At 45.7% G+C, this 15,064-nt stretch overlaps 1 protein-coding gene across 1 annotated transcript in view; it reads left to right on the plus strand.

The window, feature by feature from the left end:
- inppl1a (inositol polyphosphate phosphatase-like 1a) overlaps positions 1-15,064 on the plus strand; it is a 219,207-nt gene that overhangs the window by 185,713 nt on the left and 18,430 nt on the right. Inside the window, exons 19-20 of the mRNA XM_038817686.1 lie at positions 5,459-5,548; positions 9,838-9,951. Of these exons, the coding sequence (XP_038673614.1) occupies positions 5,459-5,548; positions 9,838-9,951 (204 nt within the window). The remainder of the gene's footprint in view (positions 1-5,458; positions 5,549-9,837; positions 9,952-15,064) is intronic.

The following is a 15,064-nucleotide window of genomic DNA, read 5'->3' on the forward strand; positions in this document are numbered from 1 at the left end:
TTCTGAGACAATCGATGCACGTCTGTGTGTCTCAGCCCGTGTGTTCAAAAATGGTGAAGGATAGAAGTTCATTTATTTTGTACCTTGCTCCCTTCCACTCCTTGCAATCGAACATTATGTTGCCTCGGGTATGCGGTCACACAGCTTGGTTGTGGGTTTACTGGTCCTCGCATCCATTGTAATTATGTGGGTCGTTGCAGGAATTGTTCTGATTTTCCTCCCTGTATATTTCTTTCATTTAAAAAAAAACTTTCCTCATTGCCACTTTGACGGCACTCCAAGATAACTCACTCTGTTGTCCTTGAGATAAAAAAGGAAGAGAGAACTTGCATTTCTATGGCACCATACTCATCAATGTTCCATAGCATTTCGCACTCAACTACCATTGAAGTGGGGTTACTGCTGACCTGGAAGCAAATATTGTCATTTATACACAGTAGGATTCTACTAGCATCAGTAGAATGACTGACTCATAAACCTGTCATTGACCTTGATTGAAAGGTGAGTGTTGATGGGAGAACTCAGTCCTGCTGTGTATTATGGTCCGGCAGGTGGTAATTTATAGAATCATAGAATTTACAGTGCAGAAGGAGGCCATTCGGCCCATCGAGTCTGCACCGGCCCTTGGAAAGAGCACCTACTTAAGCCCAGACCTATACCCGTAACCCCATCGAACCTTTGGACTCGAGGGCAATTCAGCATGGCCAGTCCACCTAACCTGCATATCTTTGGACTGTGGGAGGAAGCCGGAGCACCCGGAGGAAACCCACGCAGACACGCGGAGAACGTGCAGACTCCACACAGACAAGTGACCCAAGCCGGGAATCGAACACGGGTTCCCTGGGGCTGTGAAGCAACCGTGCTAACTACTGTGCTACTGTGCCGCCCCACAAACGTGGCAAGCTCGTCACAACTCTTTTGTATTTTGATTATGAGAAGATACTGAAGTCAGAAGCCACAAATTCCATTAACACTTCAGGGGATTCGGGCAGCACGGTGGTGCAGTGGGTTAGCCCTGTTGCCTCACGGCACCGAGGTCCCAGGTTCGATCCCGGCCCCAGGTTACTGTCCGTGTGGAGTTTGCACATTCTCCCCGTGTATGCGTGGGTTTCGCCCCCACAACCCAAAGATGTGCAGGGTAGGTGGGTTGGCCGTGATAAATTGCCCCTTAATTGGAAAAAATGAATTGGGTACTCTAAATTAAAAAAAAAATAAACAATGGGGCAGCACGGTGGCACAGTGGTTAGCATTGTTGCTACGGCGCTGAGGACCCGGGTTCGAATCCCGGCCCTGGGTCACTGTCCGTGTGGAGTTTGCACATTCTCCCCGGGTTTCGCCCCCACAACCTAAAAGATGTGCAGGATAGGTGTATTGGCCACACTAAATTGCCCCTTAATTGGAAAAGATAATTGGGTACGCTGAATTTAAAAAAAAAAACACTTCTGGGGATTTTAATTATTACATTAAAACATTTCTTAGGATAAGAAAAGAAAACTTGAAAACAAGATTACATTTACACAGTTAAGTAGTCTTACAGAAAAATGCCCCCAAAACTATTCCCTACTTGGTCAGACTAATAAGTAAACAAGCCTTTAGGCAACATTTCCTTATCGATGTCTAATCTATAAATTCCAGGATATTACTACAAGGCAAACCCACTGTTTTTCTGGGAAGGTATGCCACGTGGCGTCTCTTTTTCCCACTTTGCTGTGAAAATTCAAGAAACTTTAAAACAAAATCCTGCTTTCTGAAAAACAGACACTTTTCTGAGTTAGTTTTAAAGCTGCCTCACTTTGCCTCTTCACAGTCCTCTTCCCAGCAGAGAGCGACACTCCAAGAGGAGTGTATGGCTGTTCCCAACACAGCTCTTGCATCTCTCCTCAAGTAGTTTTTTTTCTCCTGCACCTTGATTCTATTAACCTTTTCTTTCTTTGAAACACCCCTTTCCCAGAACATGAAAATCTTTGTTCTTCCTCCTGCCCCCACTTTTGTGTAAATTAAAATATAATAATAATAATCTTTATTGTCACAAGTAGGCTTACATTACCACTGCAATGAAATTACTGTGAAAAGCCCCGAGTCGCCACATTCCAGCGTCTGTTCGGATGCACAGAGGGAGAATTCAGAATGTCCAAATTAGATGTACGAGGCAAGTTTTTTTTACACAGAGGGTAGTGGGTGCCTGGAACTCGCTGCTGGAGGAGGTGGTGGAAGCAGGGACGATAGTGACGTTTAAGGGGCATCTTGACAAATACATGAATAGGATGGGAATAGAGGGATACGGACCCAGGAAGTGTAGAAGATTTTAGTTTAGATGGGCAGCATGGTCGGCACAGGCTTGAAGGGTTTGTTTCTGTGTCTTTGTTCTTTGTACCTAACAGCATGTATTTCGGGACTTGTGGGAGGAAACCGGAGCGACCCGGAGGAAACCCACACAGACACAGGGAGAATGTGCAGACTCCACACAGACAGTGACCTAAATCGGGAATCGAACACAGGACCCTGGAGCTGTGAAACAACAGTGCTACCCACTATGCTAATGGGCGGCACGGTAGCGCAGTGGTTATCACAGTTCCTTCACAGCTCCAGGGTTCTGTGTTCGATTCCTGGCTTGGGTCACTGTCTGTGCGGAGTCTGCACGTTGTCCCCGTATCTGCTTGGGTTTCCTCCGGGTGCTCCGGTTTCCTCCCACAGTCCAAAATGTGCAGGTTAGGTGGATTGATCTTGCTAAATTGTCCCTTAGTATCCAAAGGTCTGTAGGTAGGTGGGGTTATTGGGTTACGGGGACAGGAGGGGGAGTGGGCTTGGGTAGGGTGATCTTTCCAAGGGCTGATGCAGACTTGATGGGCCGAATGGCCTCCTTCTGCACTGTAAATTCTATGATTCTATGAACCTTGCTTTATTTATTTATGAACTTGTCTAAGTTGTAAAACATTTTTTACTTCCCTCTGAAATAATACAACTGAACACAACAAACCTCCTTTGTCTCTGAAACAGCTTTCTACCCAGGACGTACTTCCTTGTAGAAAAGTCAACTTAGCCATATTTACTTCATGTGATTGCTTTCCTCACCTACACTCCTTTGATGTCTTAGCCTGGCAGCCCAATTGTCTTCAGATTAATTAAATTAGTCACGCCACAGACATGCAAACCTGCTTCACAGAGTAACACCAACCCCCCAAATATTAAATACAATCCCATCTTTCTTCACACATGTAATTGTTGACATTGGCAGACTGGCAGATGGTGCCTTGTTTTAACACCTGATATGCACGGTACTGCATGCGAATGGCTGCCTAATGCATGTGGTGAAGTCCCAGAGCAGAGTTTGAACCCGCAACCTTGTTAAGCGGAGGTGAGCAGGCCAGCATGTAGCCTAGTTGACACGGCACAGCGTCAATTGTAGTTCGAAACCATGTTAAATTTGCTCTTTCCCTCTTCCTCAAAGACTTCTTCTGCCAACCATCTCTGCAGTTCTCTTGAATTTTCTGACAATTTTTTTTTGTTCATGGGATGTGGGTATCGCTGGCTAGGCCAGCATTTAGTGCTAATTAGGGAAGGAGTTCTGGGATTTTAACCCAGCAATAGTGAACGAAAGGTGATTATATTTCCAAGTCAGGGGGACCTCCAGATGGTAGTGTTCCGATGCATCTGCTGCCCTTGTCCTTCTAGGTGGTAGAGGCTGTTGGTTTGGAAAGTGCCGTCGAACGAGTCTGGGAAGAGTTGCTGCTCTGCATGTTGCAGGTGATACACACTACTGTCACTGTGCGATGGTGGTGGCTTGTCCTCGATGGTGTTGAGTTTCTTGAGTGTTGTTGGAGCTGCACTCATGCAGGCAAGTGAAATGAAAATCGCTTATTGTCACGAGTAGGCTTCAATGAAGTTACTGTGAAAAGCCCCTAGTCGCCACATTCCGGCGCCTGTCCGGGGAGGCTGGTACGGGAATCGAACCGTGCTGCTGGCCTGCTTGGTCTGCTTTAAAAGCCAGCGATTTAGCCTGGTGAGCTAAACCAGCCCCAGTGAGCTAAACCAGTGGAGAGTATTCCATCACACTCCTGACTCCTACCTTTCAGATAGTGGACAGGCTTTGGGGAGTCAGGAGGGGAGTTGCTTGCCACAGGATTCCCAACTGCTGACTTCTTTTAGTCACAGTATTTATAAAGAATATAGCTGGTTCATTTTCCAAGGTGCTGATTGTGGTGTATTCAGTGATGTTAGAGTCATTGAATGTTAAGGGAAGATGGTTGACTCTCTTATTGGCAGTGGTAGTTGCCTGGCGCTTGTTTGGTGAATGTACTTGCCACTTGTCAGCCCAAGCCTGGATATTGTCTATCTTGCTGCATTTGGACACGGGCCATCTTCCTGTGTGGTTTCCCCTCACAGCTCCAGCACACTCTCCCTGGAAATATGATCATTTGAACTGGTTCAGTCAGAAGCCAAGTTGAATGTCAATTAATCTAATCTTGAGTCAGGACCTCGCTTGTAGATTTTATGATAGCAGACAGATTATCAAAGTTGTGTTTGTCTGATCTTGAATGTCTCCCTTGAGCTGTCATGAGTCCATAGTCAGATCAGGCATGATATTATTAAATGACGGAGCTGACTCGAAAGGCCCAATGACCTACTCCTAAGCCACATTCCTCTGTATTTCGCAAATGTAATCTTTGCCGACTGCAATCGGGTACAAATAGTGGACATTCGCATTATGGGATGATGGGTTACCTTTATTCAACTGCCCTGCCAGATGTCTCCAAGATTGGAATTGCAGAGGCCAACTTAAAAATAAATCATCTGAACGCAAGTTAAATAAAGCACAGATCAAAATAAGGCTATTCGGCCCATCAAGTGTGTTTCTCCTGTTGATCACGGATGTAGACCACACCCATTAGTGAAGTAGGGGAGGCGATGGCATAGTGTAGTGTCACTGGGTTAGTAATCCAGGGTAATTCTCTGGGTTCAAATCCCACCATGGCAGATGGTGAAATTTGAATTCAATAAAAATTTGGAATTAAAAGTAGAATGATGACCAGGCAACCATTGTTCATTGTTTTAAAAACCCATAGGGCAACACGGTGGCGCAGTGGGTGGCACTGCTGCCTCACGGCGCCGAGGTCCCAGGCTCGATCCCGGCTCTGGGTCACTGCCTTGTGGAGTTTGAACATTCTCCCCGTGTTTGCGTGGGTTTCGCCCCCACAACCCAAAGATGTGCACGGTAGATGGATTGGACATGTTAAATTGCCCCTTACCTGGGCCACTAATGTCCTTTAGGGACGGTTATCTATCTCCCTTACCCGTTCTGGCCTACCTATGACTCAAGGCCCATAGCAATGTGCTTAAATGCCCTCAGAAATGGCGGAACAAGGCGAGGGCAATTAGGAATGGGCAATAGATGCTAGCCACATCAGTGTCACCCACATCCCCCGAATCAATAAAAAACATTTTTTTCCCACTCCCTCAGGTTGCACGGACGATATTGTGACGAGTGACCACTCACCAGCTTTTGGTACTTTCGAAGTTGGTGTGACATCGCAGTTTGTATCTAAAAAAGGTGAGTGCTTTCACATGGTGTTTCAACCGGGAGTATTGGTACATGAAAGAGGCCGTTCAACCCCTCGTTGCTGTTCTGTCATTCAAATCCGTTTACCTGGGCTGATCCAGATATTTTGATACCCCCGTCCAACTCGGTGGTTTTTTTGGGGGGTGGGAGGGGGGACATAAATAAACACAAGATATTTTTCGCTCTTTGTTCCAAAGCCTCACGCCAGTTACAGTAAACTTACTTGTCAGAACTGCATGCATTCACTAACCCACGGATAGAGTCTGCTCTGTGTGACTTGTCGCACACTGGATAAATGAAATGAAATGAAAATCGCTTATTGTCACGAATAGGCTTCAATGAAGTTACTGTGAAAAGCCCCTAGTCACCACATTCCGGCACCTGTTCGGGGAGGCTGTTACGGGAATCGAACCGTGTTGCTGGCCTGCTATGATCTGCTTTTAGCCAGCGATTTTGCCCAGTGTGCTAAACAGCCCCTCAATGTAATATCATTGCTCAGCATGGCTAGTGACTCTAGTTGGTTCAAAGGTAAACGATCAAGCCTCCGGGTAGAGATTTCAGTCTCATTATCCAGGCAGAGCTCTACTGCTTTACTGAGGGAGTGCCGCACTGTCAGAGGGTCAGTACTGAGGGAGTGCCGCACTGTCAGAGGGTCAGTACTGAGGGAGTGCCGCACTGTCAGAGGGTCAGTACTGAGGGAGTGTCGCACTGTCAGAGAGTCAGTACTGAGGGAGTGCCGCACTGTCAGAGGGTCAGTACTGAGGGAGTGCTGCACTGTCAGAGGGTCAGTACTGAGGGAGTGTTGCACTGTCAGAGGGTCAGTACTGAGGGAGTGCTGCACTGTCAGAGGGTCAGTACTGAGGGAGTTCAGCACTGTCAGAGGGTCAGGATTGGGGTCATACTGGACTGTCAGCAGGGCAAGGCTGGGTTAGTCTATCCAATGAGAATTCAAACCCAGGCGCACTGCATTATCTCTCCGATGAATGCCAAAAGATCCCATGTGACTGTACACTAGTGTCCTGGCTGATATTTATAACTCAATCAACATGTTTAAAAAAAAAAACAAGCCTCTCTGGTCATTCACATTGCTATTTGTGGAACCTTGCTCTGTGTAAGTTTACTGTCACCATTCCGTATATTATAAAAATGACCACTTCTGTACCTACTCACCCAGCGAATGGTGAGAAAGTGAAATTCGCCACCACGTGGTTGAGGCATATTGTGTAGATTAACACGTGAATGTCGAAGAAATAGAGGGCAATGTTGAATGTGAGAGTTGAGGATAGGAGTAATGTGAAGAACAAACACTGACATAAACCCGTTGAGCCAAATGGACTGCAAAGAAGTGAAGAGGCAACAATAAACCTCTGACCATTCGGCAGCCTGAGAGAGAGAGACCGGTTCAGCTAAGTGGTTAGTTGATGTCTGTCGTATTCCTAGCTGCGCACACATTGCTCAAGGTTGTTGTGATTACGTGTGTTGAACGCAATTATACAGTAACTTTGTCAGTCATTATGAATGTGAGGGGCCTGTTCTTTGTGACCTGTTTTGTGTAACTTGAAGCAGCTAGGAGTGTTTGCTGGGATTACAGCTGATGTGAGCACAGAAATCCACAGCAGCAGTGATTGTGAATGCGATCCTTTGCCCTTCATGCTTCCAAGGTCTATTAAAGGTGCTTCACACGAGTGCTACACTCGAGGCTACTGTAGACGGTGAATAATGAAGCTGGTCACTGAAAATAGCTGGGACTCTGGACTTGATCAGCATGGCATGGTCTCCCAGGCTTTATCAGAATATGATCGTCATTGCAATGAAGGAGTATGGTAACATAATGGTTATCTTACCCAACTAGTAACCCAGAAGACAAATGATCAGGAGATATGAATTCAATCCGACCATGGCATCTGGGAATTTAAATGAAGTTCAGTCAAACAAGATACAGGAATAAGAAGTTGACATCAGTAATGGTGACCCTGAAACTATTGGATTGTCATCATAACCCACCTGGGCAAATTAGTAGAATTAATCCTGAGAGAAAGGATTAACTGTCACATAGATAGTCAGGGATACATAGAACATACAGTGCAGAAGGAGGCCATTTGGCCCATCGAGTCTGCACCGACCTGCTTAAACCCTCACTTAGACCCTATCCTCATAACCCAATAACCCCTCCTAACCTTTTTTGGTCACTCAGGGAAATTTATCATGGCCAATCCACCTGACCTGCACGTCTTTGGACTGCGGGAGGAAACTGGAGCACCCGGAGGAAACCCACGCAGACACGGGCAGAACGTGCAGACTCCGCACAGACAGTGATTCAGCAGGGAATCGAACCTGGGACCCTGGCACTGTGAAGCAACAGTGTTAATCACTTGTGCTACCGTGCTGCCCGAGATAGCCAGCATGGATGTGTTAAAGGAAACTCTTGCTCACAAATTTGATTGAATACTTTGAGGAAGTGGCAAGAAGGGTAGTAGATGAAGGTAGTGCAGTGGATGTGGTGTACATGAATTTTAGCAAGGCATTTGACAAGGTCCCAAATGGCAGATTGGTCAAGAAAGTGAATGTTCGTGGGATACAGGGCAAAGTGACAATTGGATAAAAAGTTGCTTCAGTAACAGGAATCAGTTGAACTGAACCTGACTTTGCTATTGTCAAACATACACACATGAGACTGTGGAGTCATTCTAAATTATCAGGAGTAGCAAATCCTAAATCATTGTTCCTGACTTTCTGCTTCTCTATCTTCTCCCATTGTGGCCAATTGTGACATTCCTCTCCCATTGCCCTGGCTGGGATCTACAAACTCTGGATATATGAGGGATCACACTTGGGAAAGGTCTGGTCTTTGGCCTCTCCCAAACCAACGTGCCCAGCATCAAGGCATTAATTGCTTTAAATAACCTGCATCATTGGGCAGGGCATGTCGCTCGTATGTCGAGCCTGACACTGGACTCCCAAAGCAACTATTTAACTTGGGGACTTGGCCCCAGCAGGAGATTCCCAGCAGGAGATTCCCAGTAGGACTGTGGAAATATTTTCGGGATGACCTCAGCACCATGGTTAGCACTGCTGTTTCACAGCGCCAGGAACCAGGGTTCATAGAATCCCTACAGTGCAGAAGGGGGCCATTCTGCCCATCGAGTCTGCGCTGACCCATGTCCCATCCTATCCTTGTAACTCCATAACCTAACCCTCACATCCCAGGACACTAATTTAGCATGGCCAAACCACCTACCCCGGACATCTTTGGACTGAATTCTGGGTTCAATTCTGGCCTTGGGTAACAGTCTTTGTGAAGTTTTCACCTTCTCCCCGTGACTCTCTGGGTTTCCTCAGGATGCTCCGGTTTCCTCCCACGGTCTAAAGATGTGCAGGTTAGGTGAATTGGACATGCTATATTGCCGTTTAGTGTCCTGGGATGTACAGTTTGGATAGATAAGCCGTAGTCAATTGTGTGGGATTGCAGGGAAGGGGGAGAGGGCCTAGGTAGGGTGCTCTTTCGGAGAGTAGGTGCAGACTCAATGGGCAGAATGGCCTCCTTCTGCATTTCTGGCATTCTATGGATCCCTGAGAAGTCAAACTTCCCGGTGGACTCATAGGAGACCCTGACCGTTGACCAACCTAAATAAGCGAGGCTCATTTGGGAAGGTACCAAACACATGGAGACACTTCATCAGTAACAGGCAGAGGTGAAGCCGAGGAGTCGGAGAGCACGCACAAACCTCCAAGCAACTCATCTGCCCAACTATTCATGCGCCACCTGCCCGCATGTGGCAGAGTTTGCAAATCGTGCTTTATCAGCTGTCTCCGAACCCGTGGAACCAGGTCATCCTCGATCCCGAGGGATTGTCTTAAAAAGGTGGAAGATGGTCTGTACATTGTAGAATCCATTTAATTTATCCACTGTGCATTGGTGGGGTATATGAATGTGTTAGTGAGTGATTTTAGGTTGAATGTTTTTTCTGCCCAGCTCCAGTCAGCACTGACGGGCGACAGTTGCTGCCAGACTGAGATTTAATTGACTTTTGAGCATTAAGGGAATTGGGCTGGAGTGCGAGCTTCAGCTATGATCATGAATGGTCGGACATGTTTGAGGGGCCACATAGACTAAGCTTATGTTTCTTAAATTCTTATGCCAGTTGTTCTATCCAGCGAGCTGTTTAATGAAAACATTCTGAGCTGGCTTGACCCCTGACTCCAGTGATTTTATTAACAAGGCAAGAAATTGACAAAGTCTGGCTGCTTATTACTTACTCCTGCCTCATGCTTAAATGCAGGTCTCTCCAAGACATCTGACCAGGCCTACATCGACTTTGAGAACATCGAAGCCATCGTGAAAACTGCCAGCAGGACTAAGTTCTTCATTGAGTTCTACTCCACCTGTCTGGAAGGTGAGTAACAGTGAATGGAAGCTCTTGCTCCCATGACCCACAGTGGCATAATGATGATGTCCCTGCACTTTCATCCAGAGACTCTTCAGACGAATGCTCTGGGAGCATGGGTTCAAATCCCAACAAGGCAGCTGATGGAATTTAAATTCAATTAATAAATCTGGAATTGAAAGCTAGCCTTGGTAATGAAGACTGCGGGAACTATCATTAATTGTCATAAAACCAATCTCGTTCCCAAATGTATTTCCAGGAAGGAAATCTGCTGTCCTTACCTGGTCTAGCCTAGATCTCTCCAGCTCCACAGCAGTGTGGTTGACTCTTAACTGCCCTCCTGAAATGGTCTGGCAGACAACTCGGTTCGGAGGAATTTAAGGGTGGGTAACAATGCTGGCCTTGATACTGACACTCGCACCCCATTAAAAAATACATTTTGAAAAGTAACAGCCACTTTGAAATGTGCCAAAAGTGGTCTCCCTGTTTTATTGGCGGAACCAACCTTGGAACAGGCCACCTTGGGTTGAGTATTGTGCAATGAGAAAGGATTAGTTGGCAATCTCGTTGTGAGAGAACCCTTGGGATGAGTGACCATAATATGGTAGAATTCTTTATCAAGGTGGATAGTGAGTTGGTTGATTCTGAGACCAGGGTCCTGAATCTCAATAAAACTAGGATGATGTGGGGTATGCTGGTCTGGAAAACATTACATAAAGGAAGGGCAATGGCAGGTATTCAAGGAACGAACAGGTGAACTCCAAAAGTCGTTTATTCATTATTGGCGCAAGCGTAGAACGTGAACTGTGGCCAAACCATGGCTTACAAAGGAAGTTGGAGATACTATTTGCTTCAAAGAAGAAGCATACAAATTAGCAAGAAAAAGCGTTGGGCCTGAAGATTAGGAACAGTTTAAAATTCAGCAAAGGCAGACCAAGGGATTGATTAAGAAGGGGAAAATACAAGATGTAAGTAAATTAGCGGGGAACATAAAAACTGACTATAGAAGCTTCTATAGGTATGCAAAGAGAAAAGGATTGACAAAAAATAATGTAGGCCCCTTACAGTCAGAAACGGGGGCATTCATAAGGGGAACGAAGAAATGGCTGAGGAACTAAATTCATACTTTGCTTCAGTCTACACAAAGGAAGAAATTAATAATGTACTGGAAGTTCTGAGAAACACACGTTTAGTGAGGAGCTGAAGGAAATAAGTATTAGTAGAGGAATGGTTTTGGGGAAATTAATGGGATTGAATGCGGATAAATCTCTAGGGCCTCATCATCTTCATCCCAGAGTACTTAAGGAAGTGGCCCTAGAAATAGTAGATCCACCCATGTGGAGTTTGCACATTCTCCCCGTATTTGTGTGGGTTTCGCTCCCACAACCCAAAGATGTGCAGGCTAGGTGGATTGAACACGCTAAATTGCCCCTTAATTGGGAAAAATTAATTGGGTACTCTAAATTTATAGAAAAAAAGAAATAGTAGATCCATTGGTGGTCACTTTCCAAAATTCTTTGGACTCTGGAATGGTTCCAACAGATTGGAGGGTAGCTAATATAACCCCACGATTCAAAAAGGGAGGTCGAGAGAAAACGAGGAACAATAGACCAGTGAGCCTAACGGCAGAAGTAGGGATGTTGCTACAGTCCATTATCAGGATTTCATAGCACAGCATTTGGAAAGCAATGACATAATCAGACTAAGTCGGTATGGATTTATGAAAAGGAAATCATGCTTGACAAATCTAATAGAATTCTTTGAAGATGTAACTCATAGAGTTGACCAGGGAGAACAGGCGTATGTGGTTTATTTAGACTTTCAGAAGGCTTTTGACAAGGTGTCATAGCAGATTACTATGTAAAGTTAAAGCACATGGGATTGCGGGTGGTGCCTTCAGATGGATAGGAAGCTGGTTAGCAGACCGGAAGCAAAGAGTTGGAATAAGTGGATCCTTTTCTGACTTTTTCTGGCAGGCAGTGACGAGTGGGGTACCACAGGGATCTGTGCTGGGACCCCAGCTGTTCACATTATATGTTAATGATTTGGACGAGGGAACTAAATGTATAATCTCCAAATTTGCAGATGATACAAAGTCAGGTGGGAGGGCGAGTTGCAAGGAGGATGTAGAGATACTTCAGCCTGATTTGGACAGGCTGAGTGAGTGGGCACATGCATGGCAGATGCAGTATAATGTGGATAAATGTGAGATTATCCACTTTGGTACCAAAAATAGGAAGGCAGATTATTATTTTAATGGGTGTAAAGCGAGAGAGGTGGATACTCAGCAAGACCTTGATGTCCTCATGCATCACTTGCTGAAAGTAAGCGAGCAGGTACAGCAGGCAGTAAAGAAGGCAAAAATAGTATATTGGCCCTCGTAGCGAGAGGGTTTCAGTATAGGAATAGGGATGTTTTACTGCAATTGTGTAGGGCATTGGTGCGGCCACACCTGGAGTATTATGTGTAGTTTTGGTGTCCTTACCTGAGGAAGGATGTTCTTGCTATGGACGGAGTAGAGCGAAGGTTGACCAGGCTGATTCCTGGGATAATAATAATCGCTTCTTGTCACGAGTAGGCTTCAATCAAGTTACTGTGAAAAGCCCCTAGTCACCACATTCTGGCGCCTGTTCGGGGTGGCCGGTAAGGGAATTGAACCTGCGCTGCTGCCTTGTTCTACGTTACAAGCCAGCTGTTTAGCCCACTGTGCTAAACCAGCTTCATATGAGGAAGAGACTAAGTTGTTAGGGTTATATTCATTGGAGTTTAAACATTTTAGGACTGAGGTGAGGAGAAATGTCTTCACCCAGAGAGTGGTGAATCTGGAATTCACTGCTGCAGAAGGTAGAGATCAAAATGTTGTGTAATTTCAAGAAGGAATTAAATATTGCTCTTGGGACTAAAGGGATATGGAAGGGAAGGTGGGATCAGGGTATGGAACTTGATCAGCCATGATCATAATGAATGGCGGAGCAGGCTTGAAGGGCTGAATGGCCTCCTCCTTTTTCCCTATGTATATTTCTATGTATTTGAGGTCGCCCTCCTTTTTTTAACCTATTTTTACTGATCCTCTATTATTTCGTCAGGTGTTTCCCCGAGTTCCAGGTTCCACATTAAAAACGCTAAATCAACAAATACGGAGGCCCAGGTGCAGATCTTTGAAACCGATGATGTGTTTTATATCAAAAGCCCGCAATCTTCGAAGTGAAAGTGGCTAAGAAGCTGCTGGACTGAGGCCATAAAAACCTCAGGTGGTTCACTGGACCGTTGACGTGTTGTTTATATCTGATCTGACCCACGTGACTTCAGCCCCACAACAACATAGTTGACTCTTAACCACCCCTCCCTATGAACTGCTCTAGCGGAACACCTGAGTTGTATCAAATCGCTGCTCAGCTCAAGACAGCAGTGGCCCACTCTCACCTTGTTAGGGTAGCTAGGGATTGGACAATTAATACCAACAATGCCAATGTTTCTGAAAATGAATAATAAAACCAAAGTGGCAAGGTTAGACCCCGCCATAATGGAGATAATTGGGTCATTTCCCTGTTAATCACTGTAAATAACTTGGATCATGGCATGCACATAATGTGTATTCTATAATTTCCTTACTGTTGCTGGAGATGGTCGTGCTGGGCTAAGGAAACTAACGTCCTTTGATGCGAAGTTCAGAGATTGCTATTGTTTTGATGTTGTGTGTAAAACTCTGTCATAGTTCGAGTAAATTAAAATTACAAGTCTCTTGAGATGGATAGAAAGCTGGCTGAGGCAGCAAGGTGGCGCAGTGGGTTAGCACTGCTGCCTCACGGTGCCGAGGTCCCAGGTTCGATCCCAGCTCTGGGTCACTGTCCGTGTGGAGTTTGCACATTCTCCCCGTGTTTGCGTGGGTTTCGCCCCCACAACCCAAAGATGTGCAGGGGAGGTGGATTGGCCACGCTAAATTGCCCCTTAATTGGAAAAATGAATTTATTTTTAAAAAAAGAAGAAAGCTGGCTGACACAGTAATTTACTCTGGGTGGGGTGAAGGGGATATAGAAGGGTCCACATGTTTGTGGATATGATGCCTTTGAAGTGCAACTGAGAGTTTGAGCCAAATCCTGTCTGCTGTGTGATCTGCAAGCTGCTTTTGAATTGGAACTGCAATTTGGTGATTTGTTTCATTTGTGAACTTGAGGTTTCTAAATCTGATAACAGCAAGTCGTCACGTAAGCATCACTCACACTTGAATAGCAATCAGCGTAAGCATGGTAATATATTTTATTAGTGTCACAAACAGTCCAAAGATGTGCAGGTTTGGTGGATCGGCCATGCTAAATTGCCCTTAGTGACCAAAAAGGTTGGGTGGGGTTACTGGGTTACGGGGATAGTGATGGTGTCGGCCTGAATAGGGTGCTCTTTCCAAGGGCCGGTGCAGACACGATGGGCCGAATGGCCTCCTTCTGCACTGTAAATTCTATGATTCCATGATTATATCAACACTGCAATGAAGTTACTGTGAAGATCCCCTAGTCGCCACACAACGGCGCCTGTTCGGGTATGCAGAGGAAGAATTCAGAATGTCCAATTCACCTAACAGCACGTCTGTTTTGGGACTTGTGGGAGGAAACCCACGCAGACACGGAGAATATGCAGACTCCGCAAAGACAGTGATCCAAACTGGGAATCGAACCTGGAACCCTGGTGCTGTGAAGCAACAGTGCTAACCACTGTGCTACCGTGCTCAATACCATGGTTGAACAAACTTTGCTGCGTTATTCATAAATACCATGCTGCGTCTGTTATATTGTTTGTGTGCAGAGGTTGGTGTTTCGGAGAGAACTTCAGTCATTACGATATAACTGCAACAACTCTTCCAATGTCCCACCTTTCAGCTGCCCTTTCTTGTGCAGCCATTGGAAACACGAGCCCTGTCCAGTTCCCCCACCTGCACAAAACACTCCAACCAGCTGAGATCAGGAGGGGAGGAAAATAACTTGCACCTTGTAGTCCCCCTTCTCTAAACAAATGTGAGGTGACCAATTTAACTGCATTTCTATCTCTACATGTGACCCTGACCTTACTGTAGCTCATCATCTTAACTCCCTCATCCCAATCACAGTATGACCCATCTTATCTTTGGCCC

Source organism: Scyliorhinus canicula, chromosome 14 (assembly GCF_902713615.1).
Source record: "Scyliorhinus canicula chromosome 14, sScyCan1.1, whole genome shotgun sequence".
NCBI classification, from domain to species: domain Eukaryota; kingdom Metazoa; phylum Chordata; class Chondrichthyes; order Carcharhiniformes; family Scyliorhinidae; genus Scyliorhinus; species Scyliorhinus canicula.